We start from the raw sequence: 17,704 nt of genomic DNA on the forward strand, positions 1-17,704 counted from the left end.
CAACTCCAGCCAGAAAGTATAAATGCCTTTTCTACACCAGGCAATTTATACACCATCTGAACTAAAAACATCACACTGTGGCTCAGTATCAGCAGACCACTGTGGACCACCTTCTTCACATAATAAACAACTGACATCTTCAAAGAGCAGTAACTAGTCCCTCCTGAGCCACAGTTTAACAGACAAGAGCAAATGGCTTAACCTACATTATCCGTGAAGATGGGTGCGTTTAATTTCCAGTCCATGGAATATAATTACTGTCCCCATAAGCTCATATTTAACTTAGTTGATTCTCTCACATTTCAGCAGTTTCGTTTCCCAAAAGAAGGGGAATGACAGGTCTCTGAAAGGTTTTAGCGAGGTTTCTCTTGGCACGGGAAGAATGTGATAAACAGGGAAAACACAATCACGCGGAATGTCTGGATGAGGTTCTTTTGTAAGCCTTAAATAGCACTCCCCCACTGGGCTGTGCCACTGCTCTGAATGGAGAAACCATTTCAGAGCCTAACAATTCGGTCTGTCCAGTAAACATTCTAGGAGGAAGACCTCAGAAATTCTAAATATAAAACAGGGGTGTGTTTAAGAAATATTGAAATAGTTCCCCTCTTTTCTGCCAGGATTGATATTTTTCTTCACCTTGAAGAAGGCAAAACATGTTAAACCTGAGAACAGAAACTAGTACTGGTCTGAAAAAAAACTTGAAAGAAATCCAAAAACTCCTTTTGGACACGATATCAAGGGTTAGTGCTTCGTGTGTTCATTTCCTTGGTGTCACCCTGGCACCTGTTCATTCAAGCGTTCAGGTAATTCAGTTGTCTTAAAGAAATACACAGAAAGTCTACCCACGATTCCCAAAGTTTTCTCAGTGCACCGTTTTAGAAAAGACCTCCATATCCTAACTTTCAGTTGTTGTAAAGAGCAGACGATTCCTCCCAGGATGGTGGCTTACCATTGAACTAGGCACAAGTCACATGAGTGTGCGGAAGGTGGGGTGGGGGCGGGGGGCGGGCAGAGTGCTGGGGACACGTAACAGCTATTTTATCCTTCTGAGAAGGACACGGTCTCAAGTTGAATCTAGTTTAAGGAGTATTTTTACTTTAGACATGTACACAAATGACTGACACTGAATTCCAACATAAAAACACCACAAAAACTCCAAAAGGGGTCAAAAACTGTGAACGGAAATCAGTGATAGCAACAAAGAACAGTACAGAGCAAACTTCTAAAAACATGTACATAAAAAAAAAGTCAAGTCACCTTTTCTGGGCTGGGTTCTGTAGGTCCAGTTTTCATCATCTGCTTCCACCTGCTGCCCACAGACCGACAACTCCCCATCACTGCGAAACAGCCTCTTTGTTTGCCTGGACAAGGAGGAGAAATTTATCCAACTCACAGCACGTGAGAGGGAACCTGGGTTTGACTTGAGTCTAAAGGAACCTGAAGAGCCTTCCTTTTTCATCTTCTTTCACATCAAAGTCGACTACAGAGAAAGGTCAATCCAGCCAACAAAAACCTCGTTTTTTCAAATTGTCCCAGGTCCTTTCCACGAACCTCCTCCTTGCTACTTAGTCAGACAATATTGAGAGTCTGAGTCTGCAGAAAGACTGCTTCTGTGTCATCCAATTACAAAAAAAAAAAGGGAAATGAGAGTTTAGGGGGAAAAAAAATGTTTTTTCACATTGTGGTACTTGGTTTAAAGATCAAGAATATCCACAGTCTCCCTCCACCCAATAAAAATGACTAAAAGTATAATTTTAAAAAAGCAGCAAAACGTTCATTTCAGGAACGCTTGTCAGGACTTGGCGAAGAGCAGGACCAAGGCACTCCAACTCTTTGGTGTGTACCTAGCATCCCGTACTGTAATCCTATTCCTCTCCCAGGCATCTTTCCCCGCTCAGGCAGAAAGCCAGCCGTCTGCTGCAGACAGAAGGAACTCCTCAGGCTGGAGAAAAAGATTCAGCGTCAACTCAGGTACCTAGTTTAAAGTTCACCCACACAGGTGACTTGGGAGAAATCAAAGAGTTCGACTCACTGGCCCCAGCTCAGTGCAGAGTCGTAAATCCCCCACTTGCCCTCCTTCCCGTCTGTGAAGCGCCCAGGAGCCACAGGACTCCACAAACAATAAAACAGGCTGCGTGGCTATTGCTTGGATTACAGAGTAAGCGCTCCTGTGAAAGGCGATAGGCTTTTCCGGACACTGAAGCCACCTCATTGGAGACAGAAAACCCCGCCTCCCTGCAGCCAACACTTCAGAGGGAGCTCTAACTTCTGAACTCCAGCAAAGCTATGAAAATGCAAGTCTGTGTAGAATACAGACTTCCGGACAAATTTTTTAAAGCCAAAACTGGATTATCATCAGACCACTTCTGGAAGTGGGATTTTTTTAGAAGGTGCCTTCAAAGATGATGTAGTTAAATTTCATCAGCATTCCTAAATGGATTTAAGAACGTCATCATCTACTTCCAAAGGGAATGAAACTGACCAAGCTATGATGTCACTTGCAGCTTTCAGTGAAGGTGAAGTGCAGCCATTTCTGCACCTGTCTTGGCCTCTCCTATTTTCCACCAGCAGCCAGAGCGTGGGACTGATAAGCCACCTCTGCTTCGCCACCAGCAGCCCCCAGGGGTCATTCCTCTCCTCTTTGAATGATCATCCTATCACAGAGAACCATCATCTGAGAGCTACGCTGGTAACAATTAGCTGCAGGCTCGAGCCCTTTGTAAATCTTAATCAGAGCATGCAAAATATCTAGAGCCACATGTTGGAATGCATTAGGGTGCAGCATTTCACCCAAGGCCAGCATAATTCCACAAACCTAGGGGTGTGAAGAATTTCTGCAGCTTTCTATCATAGAGACTTGGGTCAGTATCCTCTCCCAAGAGAGTCATTCAGAGTAAGGACACGTAGAAAGCTGGGTCCATATCTCACTCTCCTGTACTCGTTTATTCGCTCAGTTGTGTTCGACCTTTTGTGATCCCAAGGACTGTAGCCCGCCAGGCTCCTCTGTCCATGCAATTTTCCAGGAAAGAACAGTGGAACAGGTTGCCATTTCCCCCTCCAGGGGATCTTCCCCACCCAGGGATTGAAGCTGAATCTCCTGCATCACAGGTGGATTCTTTACCACGGAGCCACCTAAGAACCCCCTTCCTGTACTTAGCATTGAGCATTAAGCAAATAAAGCTAACAAACTGCAATAGAAAACCAAGTTTGACTGAAATTAATAAAAGCAGGATTTTAAAAGCATCATACATCTATTGCAGTTAACTGAGATGGTAAGGAAAAGGCTCTACACGCTTAACAGGATTGGAACATTTATAGAAAAAAACACAGAGCAGCTACCAAGTGTTCCATGGATGGGCAGCTCATACTACCACGGAAACCATGACAAGGAACAGGCGCTAAGACTCAAAGGCAAAGCTACAGAACAATCCAGGTAGCAAAAATACGGACTCAGTACAAAAGCTCAAAGTGTCCTCAAGAAATCACGTCGTTTAAATCTCTCAATCTACTGATGGAGAAATTCAGGTTCAGAGAACATATGTAACACACCAGTGTTACTCAGAGGAGTGAGACCTCCACTCTGATCATTACTATAAGGGTCGCACAGAGTCAGACACGACTGAAGCGACTTAGCAGCAGCAGCCTAAGGGTAAAAAATGATATAACTATACATGGCAACAGTGGCTAAAATCACAGTTCAAATATTCAATATTCTTTTCAAGTCAAAGACTCTGAGAAACTCAAAATAGTAAAAAAACAAAACAAAACAAAAAAAACCAATAGGCCAGAAAATACAAAACATCCCAAATGCTGCTTACCATTGGCACAGAGGACCCTGTGACATCCGGGTTATTTATTCGTTGAGGATCCATGGACCCCAAACAAGGAACAGTGGTTTCTGGACTGATTTTTATGTCCTACAGTTAACAGTTTTAACACAGAAACACAGAAGCCCTGAAATTAACCTTGTGCTGTGCTGTATATTCAGGAAGTACTGCTGAACATTTTCCCCAGCCCGGCGTCCTCCAAGTGTACACACATACACACGCAATAGTGTAGATGAACTGGTGTCATTAGCAACCGGTGTGTCTTCCTCCAGTACCTCCTGTTTCTCCACTCCTCTGGGAAGAAGTAGAGGAATATTCACCACCAAGCCATCAGGAAGGAAAACTGGTCCATTCAGGGACTAGACTCATGACCCTCCCTCAAATTAAGCACACACTTATGCAGAACTTCCAAGAAACTTAAAGGTTTCCCATTAGTCACAAGACCAATAGATATGCTTGCATGTAACCAATTCTCCATCTATTAGCTATTCTGTTAGACTGAGCCTTGATTATTAGTATCTTCACTTAAGTAAAAGGAGGTCAAATAAATTATTTACTTTTACAACTGGATCAGAGTTCCCCTATGATCAAAATAAAATACAATGACCTAAACCAGCTTTGGAGGAATACTTGGATTTTAACTTTTCATTTTAGATAGGTGGATTCTTGATTGCCTCAGATGGTAAAGAATCTGCCTGCAGTGCAGGAGACCTGGGTTCTATTCCTGGGTAGGGAAGATTCCCTGGAGAAGGAAATGGCAACCCTCTCCAGTGTTCTTGCCTGGAGAATCCCATGGACAGAGGAGCCTGGTGGGCTACAGTCCATGTGGTCGCAAAGAGTCAAACACAAGATAGATACTCCAACTAGATAGGCACTCCAATTAGCTTAGAAAAACGTAAGTGAATTGCTTAAAAAGCTGTTGTGTGTGTGCTCACTGGTGTCCAACTCTTTGCAAACCCATGAACTGTAGCCCACCAGGCTCCTCTGTCCGTGGAATTTTTCAGGCAAGAATACTGGAGTAGGCTGCCATTTCCTATTCCAAGGGATCTTCCCAACTCATCTCTTGCATCTCCTGCATTGGCAGGCACTTTACCTCTGCACCACCTGGGAAGCCCTAGAAAGCTCTCGCATTCATTCAAGCTTTATTTGTGCCACAACGATGACGAACCACACCCATTACCTGGACCTATCAAGCCAAGGGCCATACAAAACTACCCCCACCCCAAGCATCGGGGATCATGGCTACTTTGTGCCACGCACACCATGTATACTACCGCTAATCTTAACAATAACCCCGCAGTGGAAAATCCCCACTTTGAGAGTATAGCCTGTTTCTTCAAATAGCTTCAGCGATAATCTTCAATGTAATAAAATCTTAGTTTAACTATTATTTCCAAGAAAATCTACAATAAAATACACTCTCCCCAGACCTTTTAAACAGACATGCTGAACAGATTTTATCTGCATTCCTGACTGTGAAGTGCTTCCCATCACCCACTCACTGTCAGGCTGTCGACGTGAAGCTTCTGTTGTCATCATATGTGCCAATAACTGTTCCCTTCCTACCACTTTGCCCCTGCTGAGCTTCAGGCATCAGGAAATCAGATAAACAACCTTGCCTAAATTATATGTTTCATGTGAGTCAGCAGTGCTCATGGAGAGAAATACGTAACTTCAGGAGAAGGACTCTGTCACAGCTGTCTCCTGGCTGGCATCCTTGCCCTTTTACTGTGAGATGGGAGCCTGAAGGCTGAAATGGACAGTGGTTAGGCCTGGGAAACTAAGACCTTGCTTCCAGCTACTGCTCACTGCTATTTGCTGCAAGCTGCCACTCACCACTGTGTGCATCCAAAATCAAAACAGCCTCTGGGTAACGACCCCCATGTGAACTTACACCAGATTTATGATTTATTGGCTCTTTTATATTAAGTTCTTAGCACTTGAGGGTGGTGAGAAATTAACCCAATGCTACTGACAAAAGGACAAGAAATTATATTATTTCATGAATGATTTAAGTAATGCATTAATGAAAAGTTATTAATAACTATAAAAACTGGGAGACATCAGAATGTGTTACTAAGGAAAGTTCTAGAATCATCTTCTTTGAGAATTCCTGAGTCAAATACCCCTTAATTTGGAAAGATTTATTTATATTTCCAGCATGAGTCAAAGGGATAGACTGAATACGTTTGGAAAGTCCTTGCCAAAAGACACAGTATTTCATGTTTCGATATATACCGACAACCTTAAAGAGGAATTTAGCTCAAATGGAAGTTTTTGATTTCATAAAAGTTGTTAAACATGACAGGATATAGGATTAGACAAACCTCTCAACTCAGTCAGGCATGTAATTGCTCCCCCTGCCATCTGCATTAAAATGCCAGCCAAGAGTGGGAACTAATTTCAAGTGCCATCAGGTTTTTGGCCTCAAAGGCCACAAAGGAACACTATGACTTTGAATTTCCATGTGTACCTTTTCTGCCCTGACCCTCTGTTACGAAGTCTAAGCTCATACTGCGCCCCATACTACAGGCCAATAATCAAGAGACGAGCTGTTGGGGCAAGGAAAAATGACTTTATTCGGAAAGGCTGCAAACTGAGAAGATGGTGGGTTCATACCCCAAACAACCACCTTGCCCAAGTTAGAATTCAGGCTCCTTTTATTCTAAAAGGGGAGGAGTAAAGCCAAACACTTCCTGGTTCCCATCAGCCTCTGGAGGAAATGCGTTAATTTCTTTCTCCCTGCAGTCATTCACATGTACACCTAGTCAGGAAATTTCCTGTGAGCTAAACAAAGGTATTTTAGGTAAATGCTTATTATCAGGGAAGCACGGTTCCCAGAGATGGGCCATTACGTATAACTTAAGCTCACAGGCAACATAACATCCCTTTAGTGATTATCTTGTAATAGAATACAAAATGTTCTTCCCCATATTGCATCTCCCCTTCAAACCTGGAAGGAAGAATAGGAGAGGCAGAACCCTGATGTCAGAAACCAAAGGAGAACAGTGCTGTAGGGTCAGAGTTGGGGGTGGACAGCACTGGCTTGGCTACAATGGGGCGCACAAAGAGAAGGCTTATGAACGGAGACCAAGGTGAAAAAACCATATACCACAGCAGGGAGTGTGTCATGTTCTAAAGCAGCCCTGACCGGGTAGAGCAGTGAAGAGTGTACCCTTATCAGATTACCCCATGAGCCACACAGATGACCAACAGCGACCTTCAGCTTCTAGAACTGGGTGCAGCAGCTTTTCCAACTGTCATCTCTCATAAATAATTGAAAAGTAGGTTCAAACGCAAACTGTCTATGAGGTAATCTGTACACAAGAATAATGAAACCTTATCTCAACATGGAGAAGTAAACAGTTTGAGCCCAGACATTTATAACTAACAACAAAAAGAAAACCTCATATTGCCCCCAGGGCCACAGCAAGCTAACTCCCACAGTACACTAAATCCTCCTTCCTCGTCCATCTCCCACTCCCTACAGAATTAAGCAACTGATTTACTCAAGGAGGAAGTCAGGGAAGATGAAACATTGCCAATTAACTACTCAGAGAGAGAGGTCTATTTTCAGGGTTCTCCTCATCTACCACAGCTTCAGCATTTACAAAAAAGAAAAGCATTGCCTTTTCACTGAGCTCTAGCTGTGAAAGTCACAATAGGTCCCTTTCCATGGAATTAAGAGTGGAAAGATTAAATGCAAACATTTGCATTTATCTATCATCACAACCTAAATCCCACCTTTCAGTGTCTTCATGTCTGAAAAGTTCCAACACAAAGCCTTAGTGTCACTGGTCCCACAGGATCACCTGATGCAGGAGCAGAATGGCAGCCCATGCCTGCTCTCAATCCCCTGGGATGCAGCGCGCTGCAAGGGGGGAAGGGCTGTCCCCAGTCAGAAGCTGTCACTGATGGGTACCGTCATTGATATGTACTGTGGACTGTTAGGGGCTTGGTAAGCAGTCTATAACCAAGAATATAAACTTTGCCCCGACCTTGACCAAGAAAACGTTCCCATCCAAGAGGTTCATACGAGAAGCTCCCCTAAAACTAAGCATTGAGTCTGAAATTACTCTGATGTAATAAGACCAAGGATGAACTTACTCTGAAATTGAAGTAAAATTCCAAATTAAAAAAAAAAAAACTAGTCATGATCTCTTTTGATCTCTTCATACCTCTCCTATGGCCTCTCCAATCCTTATAATTATTTTTTCATTCTACCTACTCAACCAGTTCTTCGCAAATTTTGTCTGGAACAAAAATTATAGGAAATCTTATTAAAATGCAGAGTCTGATTCAAGTTTGTTATAGGGTCTGAAATTCCAAATTCCCAAAGCACTCAGGTAGGGCCCTCGGACATCTTTGAGTTAGCACAATACTAGATGATAATGCTCCCTGAGCTCTTTCCTGGTGGCTCAGTGGTAAAGAACCTACCTGCCTGCAATGCGGGAGACCCTGGTTTGATCCCTGTGTCAGGAAGATCTTCTGGAGTAGGAAATGGCAACTCACTCCAGTATTCTTGCCCAGAAAATCCCATGGACAGAGGGGCCTGGCAGGCTAAAGGCAGGGATCTCATCTCTTTCCCTCCAGCTCCCCTACAGGACCTAACACAGCCAGCACTAACCTATCCCGGTCACAAGAGTGAACAACAGAACCGTCTATTCATTCCCATGTTACCTCTTGCTTCTGATCTTAGCATGTTTCAGGTCAAAGAGATAATTTGACCTTTATACTAAATTCCATTCTTTAATCACTAAATTCTAAAAGGCAAAAGTAAAATGTGTAAACTGACATATATATGTATATAATCTGAATTAAAGAGTTAATAATAAATTTCTATTATCCATAGATAATGCTTCACTTTGAGAAGAAAGACAGTCATTAACTGCTAGGCTATATACTTTTCTTAGTTTGCAAGGACATGTACACTGCTTCCATCCACCAGAACTCCAGTACTCAATGGCCCTACCCAAAACCTGGGGTAATCAACAGCAAGTCAAAATCGGAAAAATAGCTCACCCTCTACCTGATAATCCATGCAGACAGGCTGGGACCTTCTCAGTTCCACGATGTAAACTTAGTTGCTTTGTGGCAGTGGAAAATTTTTTTTCATCAGTTTTTCCTGGTACATGTTTAAGACAAAGAGTTCACCTTAAGTGATCTTCCAAAATATGTATTGTATTTGGTTCTATCTTTAAAGAATATTCACTGTGACTCTATGAAGCACACTGAATATATCTGTTTGTTTTTAATTAAGCATTTTACCAGTTCATCTGTATCCTTTATTATACTACCATTCCATGCTAAGCATGTGTTAAATATTGCTGATATCTCCAGTGATTTCATTGAACCAGATAAATGTGTAAGAAATGAGAAATTCAAACATCTTAAAAAAAAAAAGTGGGAAAGCTTACAAAGCAATTATACTTCAAAAAAAAAAAAAAGTGGGAGAAAGAAAAGTTTGAAAAGTTCTGACACCAGCGAGCCGACAGGGGCAGTGCCCATCTTGCTTTCAGGCACACTGTTCTAACTGGATCATTTGCTGCCAGCTTGACAGGTAAGTATAGAGTCAGAATGAAGAAATCACGGACTTTCCCGTTAGTTTCTTCCCTCTGACAGAAACCCTATGCAATGTGCATCATCATACATGTTTTATAGATGTAGATACCAAGGATAAAGGTGATAAAGTAACTTGCCTAAGTGTCCCTCTACCCTCAACCACGACTACCAAATTAGTAGGAAGCTTGAAATTTGAGCCAAGGATTGTCCTACTCACTACCCTGGCCTTCCCCTCGACCATACGAAAGCCACAGCCCTAGAGTGTCTCCCTGGGCTACTGTAATACCCTGGGAAAGGGGCCAGCATGCTTTCAGCTGCACCCCGCCCCCCAAAGTTTACCTCCACGAGCCAGCTCACACCATGCTCTGGGTCCCTGGGCCCTTGATGCTTACGTGCCCCCATGTGCCAAAACACTTATCTTTTCACCTGCTCAACTTTTACTAAACCTTCAAATTTTCTGCCCAGAGCTGTCTCAGTTGAAATAAGCAAATGTCTATTGGGAGCTATATCTCTTAACAACTGCTTCATAACAAGGCACCCCGGAACTCAATGGCCTAAAGAAGCAACCATTTAGAACTTCTCATGAATCTGTGGTCATCTGGAGGCCAGCTAATCCACGCTGGACTCGACTCTGGGTGGCTCCACTCTAGTATGTGAGACTGAGAAATTTCATGGAACTTATTTTAAAATGGGGGCAGTCCCAGGCACACAGGGAAAGCAAGCCACCCGAGGGACAACCTGTAGTGTCTCTCCTGCTCCTAGGACCAGCAGGCCAGCTCAAGCTTTCCTTTCTCATGGCAACAGCACCAAAGAGCAAAGCTAAACTGCACCAGCTTCTGCATCATGGTTGCTAACATTCATTAGCCAAAGCAAGCCAACTTGGGCATGGGAGGGGCAATAACACTCCTGAACAAGCGACAGGATACACGCATGCTCAGTCACGTCCAACTCTTCGCAATCTAATGGACCATAGCCCGCCAGGCTCCTCTGTCCATGGGATTTTTCAAGCAAGAATACTGGAGTGGGTTGCCATTTCCCACCAGGCTCCTCTGTCCATGGGATTTTTCAAGCAAGAATACTGGAGTGGGTTGCCATTTCCTCCTCCAGGGGCTCTTTTCAATCCAGGGATCGAATCCACATCCCCTGTGTCTCCTGCATTAGCAGGCGGATGCTTTACCACTGATCCACATGGGAAGCCAAGTGAGGAGGAGGGAATGCTTATTTCTGAATCTCCTCTACCACAAGCATCTTCTGGTACTTTACTGAGGGTGAAAGACTCCTAGGACATCATTTTTGACCTCAGGGATTAGACTGAGTTACTGTCTCTACCAGGTTTCCATCGCATCCCATGAAGACAGATGCTGTTCTTCCCCCATCACATCCAAAATCATGCATTTGCCACGGAAAACTGTAAGTTGCCCAAGCGGGAAGACCAACATGTGTACAGTACCTGACATAAAGTAAGAGCTAAATCAAAGCTTGTTAAACTGAACTGGTCATTATATGCCCTTTGTCATCACATTCAATTCTTTCTTATTAAATATATGCCAGTTTACCAGTCCATCCTAAAGGAGATAAGTCCTGGGTGTTCATTGGAAGGACTGATGCTGAAGCTGAACCTCCAATACTTTGGCCACCTGATGCAAAGAACTAGCTCATTGGAAAAGACCCTGATGCTGGGAAAGATTGAGGGCAGGAGGAGAAGGGGATGACAGAGGATGAGATAGTTGGATGGCATCACTGACTCAATGGACATGGGTTTGGGTGGACTCTGGGAGTTGGTGATGGACAGGGAGGCCTGGCGTGCTGCAGTCCATGGGGTCGCAAAGAGTCAGACACGACTGAGCGACTGAACTGAACTGAGTTTCATTACTGGACTGTATTTGATATTCTCCCACACAAAATGTAGGGGTCAGCAAGCTTTTTCCGTAAAGAGCCAGAGAGTAAATATGTTAGGTTTTTCCAGCTCTTTTCCAACTACTCTGCCATTGTGGCAAAAAAAGTAACCAGACAATATGTAAACAAATCAGGCTGGTTGAGTTTCAATAAAACTTTATTTATAAAAACAGATGGTGGGCTGTATCTGGCCCCTAGACAATAGCTTGTTGATCCTGGATTTTTTTTTTTTTTTTAATTTAAATAGGAATGGCACTCAAGCACCAATAGTTCAAACAAGTGTTTCCCAAAATATTCCTGTCAGCATTACTCTGGTATCAGAATCAACTTAGATGGGGGGGGAAGTTAGGAGGCCAGGAGGGCTTGTTAAAATGCATACTGCCAGATTTTATTTAGTTCATACCTCTGGAGAAGAAACTAAGAATCCACATTTAAATGAGTCTCATGCATGTTACAGTTTAGAAATCACTAGTCTCAACACCATTACACCACAATTGAAGTAAATAAGCAGAATTCAAATCTCTACTCATGATTTCACTAAAAATGCACAAACATTATACCACAAGTATAGTTATAATACCAAATGAATACAAAACAGACTAGGATGATATACTGAAAAATTTTCAGTAGATATTACAAGCAGGATAGAGAGTATAACAAATTTTTAATATTTTTACTTTGCCGTTTGTTTTTCCGTAATTTGTATGCCAAACATAGGCTATAAATTTTTTAATCATATAATGTTTAATACTCATGCAGAATTATTTTAGACTTAGAGAAAAGGAGAGAAATCAACACAGATTTAATACTTAACATATGGCTATATGTGTTTGTTTTTAAAAAATAGAGTGGTACAGATAAATTTTGACCTCTCCCCATCTTACAGTGGTAATATCATTCTAAATTTGGTGTGTATCATTCACAGACATATTTTCCACATTTTTTTCTACATACTAGCATAGTCATTAACAAGACAGTACTGTTTTGTGTGTTAACTTTTATAAATTATATTGTAAATCATTCTTAAAGTTATTTTTAAGAAAACAGTTAATATTTAAAATTTTCCACTCACTCTGCAACCAAAGGCATGGCAGGTAAAGATACCATGGACCTGGTACTGCTCATGAACCAGTCCACCTGATTATTTTCCTACAATCTTGTTTAGATCATTAAAGGAACACTTCACAGCAGGGTATGTCTAAAAATCAATCTCTAAGCTTCTACACTACATCTATTAAAATTTTACTCATTGCTTAAGTGTTTGTTTTTTTTTTTTTTTAAAGCTTAACAAATTTAAGCCTTATGGAACACATGAAAACATAATAAAGCATATAATGATGACTTCATAAGATTTTCTCTTCATTCAGCTCAACAGTGTTTATAGTCATCAAAATCTCCAAGTAAAAAGGCTTCTTAGAAAAGGACAATTCAATCTGATGATGAGGACTTTGGCCATCCCTGTATAAGCACATTTGTCAGGGTCTTAAGTAATAAACTGACTTTGATAAGGAGAAATTCAGAAAACAAATGGCCTAGAAGACACTTAAGACATTTAGAAATTTTTGGTTGAAACACCTGTTTCCCAGGGTCAAAACGGATGTGTTAAATCAAGAGAACTTTTGTTTCTATAATACGCTTCTCCAAGATAACGCCATCAAAAGAACTTCAATAAAGGATGAAGGACTTCTACAAAATAAACACTAGACTCTTGCCACTGATGGCAGACTGGAGTGGGTGGAAAGAGACTGGCCAGCACAAACGAAGCTGTTAGTCATAGACTTCCCCTTCTAATCTCCCTCCTCCCAACCCAGCCTCTCTGCTGTTTCCTTGAAACACACAGACAACTACGACAGGGCTTCCTCAAAAGGCCCCGGAGTGGGTGACGCGCTCAGTTCTCATTCAGGCTTAACCCCCTGCAAGACAAAGACACCAGGGATCCTGAAAACTGACTGGCATCCTTAGTGAAAAGCGAAAGTGTCAGTCCCTGAGTCGTGTCCGACTCTTTGTGACTGCATGCACTGTAGCCTGGCAGACTCTTCTGTCCATGGGATTCTCCAGGCAAGAACACTGGAGTGGGTAGCCATTCCCTTCTCCAGGGGATCCTCCTGACCCAGGGATCAAACCCTGGTCTCCCACATTGCAGTTTCCTGCATCACAGGCAGATTCTTCACCATCTGAGCCACCATAGAAGCCCAACATTAGCCCTTGATAATTGGTAGGTTATTTTCATCTGCAGCAGCAGCAAAGAGGTAACTGTTGACTTATGGGACCTAAAGTAGAGGTGGCCAGTACTCAAGTGCAGATGCCTGATAAGTGCAGAAGCAAGAGATGAAGATTGTGGCTGCATATAGAGGGAGGAGATGGTGAGCTGCAACAGAGGGCCACACTGCCATGAGAGAGACAGTTCACTCAACATCAAGCATGCCAGCTTCACCTACAGACAGAATTCTCAAGGCACTGCACCTTCGTCACTTTCATGGTTCAGTTCAGTCACTCAGTCGTGTCCCACTCTTGTGACCGCATGGACTGCAGCACACCAGGCTTCCCTGTCCATCACCAACTCCCGGAGCTTACCTTCATGGTTGCTAGGCTCATTTCTCTTCCCAAATGATATGAGACAATGAATGGCTTGAAGAAAAGCGTGAAATCCTTACAGGTTAAAAGGAAACACTACAAAAATAGCACAGGTGTAGCTACCTTACCTCATAATAATGACAGTTGTCTAAAATAGCTAAAAAGGAAACTCCTAAGTTCATCATCATATATGCACACGAATGCACACACTCAAAATGTGTTCCAGCATTTTCTAAAGTTTAGTTTATTGCCAGGGCAGGGGAATGAACACAGAAAAAAAGTACCAGTTACTGTATGGTTTCATAAAATATACATTATTGGTCATAGTTGATAAGAAAGTGCTTGGCTAAAAGCAATTACAATTCCAAATAAGGAAAAAAAAGTTAACAGTGTCACATAAGCTTTAATTAATCACATAGTGCAATACTGGTTAGCCAGACCCTAGGAAATTATAGTAGGCTACAGACTATATACAAGATCAGATCAAACGGTGTCACTTAAGGAAGTGACATCATTCAAAAATTACCAGAGTTAGGTAAGGCTATGCTCAGCCATTCCCAGAAAAAATACCCTTTACAAAATGAGGCTACAGTGAAGTGTGAGGAAAGTTTAAAATGTAATTGACCATCTAAGGCATAGTCTCATACTAAGTATAATTAAGGAATCAATAGCCTAATAAAATGTTTTGCCACCAGCCTAGTAAAGGTGGAAGCGGGTGAGGACAGAGGGAATGACTGGTAAGCATCTGTGAGTATCCAGAGTCCGGAGTTGAGCACAGTGTCTGGGACCCTAAACATCCCGGAATGTCTGACGGCCTAGCATTGCTCCAAGAAACACAGGGTGGATCAGGCTCAGGTGAAACTGTATTCACTTTTTAAAAACATAAGTGCCAAACAAAAAGCCCTAGATCCAACCTACAGGTGACCTACTGGATAAGAATCTTTTATAAAAAGATGATTCTGACACTCCCCCACAGTAGAGAATCAAGGCACTAATGCAGTTTCTGATAGGCCTGACCCATCCTGTGTCTCTCCGAGCAGGCTAGGCCATCAAACATTTTGCTCTATGTAACATATGCCCCCTACCTCGAATTAAGAAACACCCATCTTTGAGAAAGTTTACCTTTGGTTCACAGATCGAGCTAAGTGAAATGCCAACTCTGTGTTTCAACTGATAATATTTAAAGAAACAATAAAATGAAGAAGCCTATCATTTTTCCAATTCACACTTTTTTAAATGTTTAAAAGAGCATCAGAGGCAAAGCATAAGCTAGCCTCCTCCAAAGCTCCTATACAGCATCAGTGTTAACAGGGCCTGGGGGCTGTGGTGGGGAGGGAGAACCCATCTGAAGGATCAAGAACAGACACTGCCTTCCACAGTTACTAGGAAAGCTAAGTCTTCTACTCATGCAGATTGAGTTACAGGAGTCTGAGACCAAAGGAGATCTCAGAGATTATTCTGTCACACACTTTCATCTTACAGATGCGGAAACAAAGAATCTGGAGAGGCTATGTACAACACTATGACATTAGCTAAGATACTCCAGAACATTTTTAGAAAGTAACTGTCAGGTCATTGGCAAAGACGGGACCCAGAATCAGGCACAGTTTAAAATAACGATCATGATGACGATGCAACTGCACTGAAAATAAACTGCTCTTAAGAAAGGTAAAGTAATTTTCCAAGATCGTACCTTTCCAACACTCAGGAGCCTGAATCCCATCTGTCTTCACCGTGGTTTTGAATTGCCGGAATCATCTGTCCATAAAACAGACATGAGGCATACAAAACTATTCTTTCTGAGATTAACACAGGTTAACTGATCTCTCAGAATGTGCTGTTGTTATTAGTCTTTTAACACCTGGGCTGGAAAAAAGGCTCCAGTGAGAAGAGGAAATTAACTTTGTCAGATTTGCAACATTAAGTGTACAAGATTTAATTCAGAGCAGATGGCCTTATTAGAAGACTGTTTGCTTCAACTATGCTCTACTGAAAATCATGTTTGAAATCTTGAGGCTGGAGCCACCGTCAAAACCCGATATGGTTTGCCTGTGGTTGACCAGCAGGTGGCAGAAGAGAATAATCCATCTTCCGTAAAGCCCCAAGAAGTAGATGTGTGCGTGCTATATCACGTCCAACTCTTAGGACACGCCAGGCTTCTCTGTCCATGGGGTTTTCCAGGCAAGAATACTGGAGTGGGTTGCCATTTCCTTCTCCAGGGGATCTTTCTGACTCAGGGATTGAACCCTCATCTCCTGCACTGCAAGCGGATTCTTTACCACTGAGTCATCCCAGAAGCCCTAGGCTTGGGTAAATTCAAGGACGGAGTACTTGTAGTACTCAGACATGGTCAAAACTTTTAGGAACAAAGAATCCTGTATAAAACTCAAAAACCTGAGAGTATTTTATAAGATGGAAACAGTCACGTATCCATTCACTTCAATAACTTACAGGTTAAAATTCTGAAGTGTCTTTGTACTTACACAAGCCATGGCTTGTGGAGCTCAAGAAGAAATATCACAGAGGACACTGTCCAGCCTTTGGAGAAGGCAATGGCACCCCACTCCAGTACTCTTGCCTGGCAAATCCCATGGACAGAGGAGCCTGGTAGGCTGCAGTCCATGGGGTCACGAAGAGTGGAACACGACTGAGCGACTTCACTTTTACTTTTCACTTTCATGCACTGGAGAAGGAAATGGCAACCCACTCCAGTGTTCTTGCCTGGAGAATCCCAGGGACGGGGGAGCCTGGTGGGCTGCGATCTCTGGGGTCGCACAGAGTTGGACACGACTGAAGCGACTTAGCAGCAGCAGCAGCAGAATCCATGTCAGTGTTTCCCAAACTTGCCTGCCTATTGGCATGGCCTGCAGGATGTTTATTAAAATACAGACCCCAAGGCCCCATCCCAGACATGCAGAAACCTCACGAGAAATAGCCAGGGAAGCACCTGGGGGGCTTATCAGACAAGTTTGGGGGTCACTGGCTGTGTACTAACTCACTGCCTGGAGGGGAGCTACAGGTCAGGGTGGGCAACACCTGGCTGGGTAAGGCTGATAAACCTCACTGCTCAGCACAGGGTGGGGCCCCCACAGCTGCCCAGCAAGCCTCCCCTTCAGTGGGGACCTGCCAGACTCCTCATCCCCAACTCCCCACCTCCCTGTTTCTCCTTTTCACTGCAAAACCTCCTTCACATAACCCATCTTCCCTCTCCTGGTTCACTCCTGCCTCCTGGACCACCGTCTGCAGCATGAATGCATTTGCTACCTGGCACTTCCAATCTCTTTTTCTAGAGCCTGCTTTTCTCTCCTTCAAATGGACAAACAATAAAATGCCTCTCCCCTCGCCATGCTCTGCTCCTCAGCACAGGGTCTGTCTAGAGTCAGGACGATCCCCTCCTCCCCCACCCTCAAGCCCTCCCTCCTCCTTGGCCCCCTGTAGCTTGGTGCTCACTCTCATCCTGTTAGTCCCTAACACCTCGTAAAAGGGGGAAACAGCCTGACCACAAGTTGGACCGCCCACCTCCACTGGGCCCTCATCTTTCTACAGTGTTTCTGCACTTACTCTGCACATTGTCCCTGTTGTTCTAAACCATTACGTTTCCTTTAAACCTCACTCCTTCCTACCTTCATATCCAGACTCAAAGATAACCTCCTTTTAAATAAAGCAAGAGCCAGACCTCCTTGATGGTCCAGAGGTTAATCTGCTTTGCAATGCAAGGGACATGGGTTCAATCCCTGGTCCAGGAAGATTCCACAAGCCACAGGGCAACTAAAATCGTTGGCCACAACTACTGCAGAGCCTGTGCTCTGCAACAAGAAGCTACTGCAATGAGATGCCCATGCACC

The 17,704-nt window shown here is 43.1% G+C and overlaps 1 protein-coding gene across 2 annotated transcripts in view; it reads right to left on the reverse strand.

Annotated features, from left to right (window-relative positions):
• NHSL1 (NHS like 1) overlaps positions 1–17,254 on the reverse strand; it is a 160,259-nt gene extending 143,005 nt beyond the window's left edge. For both annotated transcript variants that reach the window (XM_005210990.5, XM_005210988.5), the window contains exon 1: positions 1,258–17,254. In XM_005210990.5, the coding sequence (XP_005211047.1) occupies positions 1,258–1,459 (202 nt within the window). In that variant the 5' untranslated portion in view covers positions 1,460–17,254. The remainder of the gene's footprint in view (positions 1–1,257) is intronic.
• Positions 17,255–17,704: the final 450 nt, after the last annotated feature.

This window comes from Bos taurus, chromosome 9 (assembly GCF_002263795.3).
Source record: "Bos taurus isolate L1 Dominette 01449 registration number 42190680 breed Hereford chromosome 9, ARS-UCD2.0, whole genome shotgun sequence".
Lineage (NCBI taxonomy): Eukaryota > Metazoa > Chordata > Mammalia > Artiodactyla > Bovidae > Bos > Bos taurus.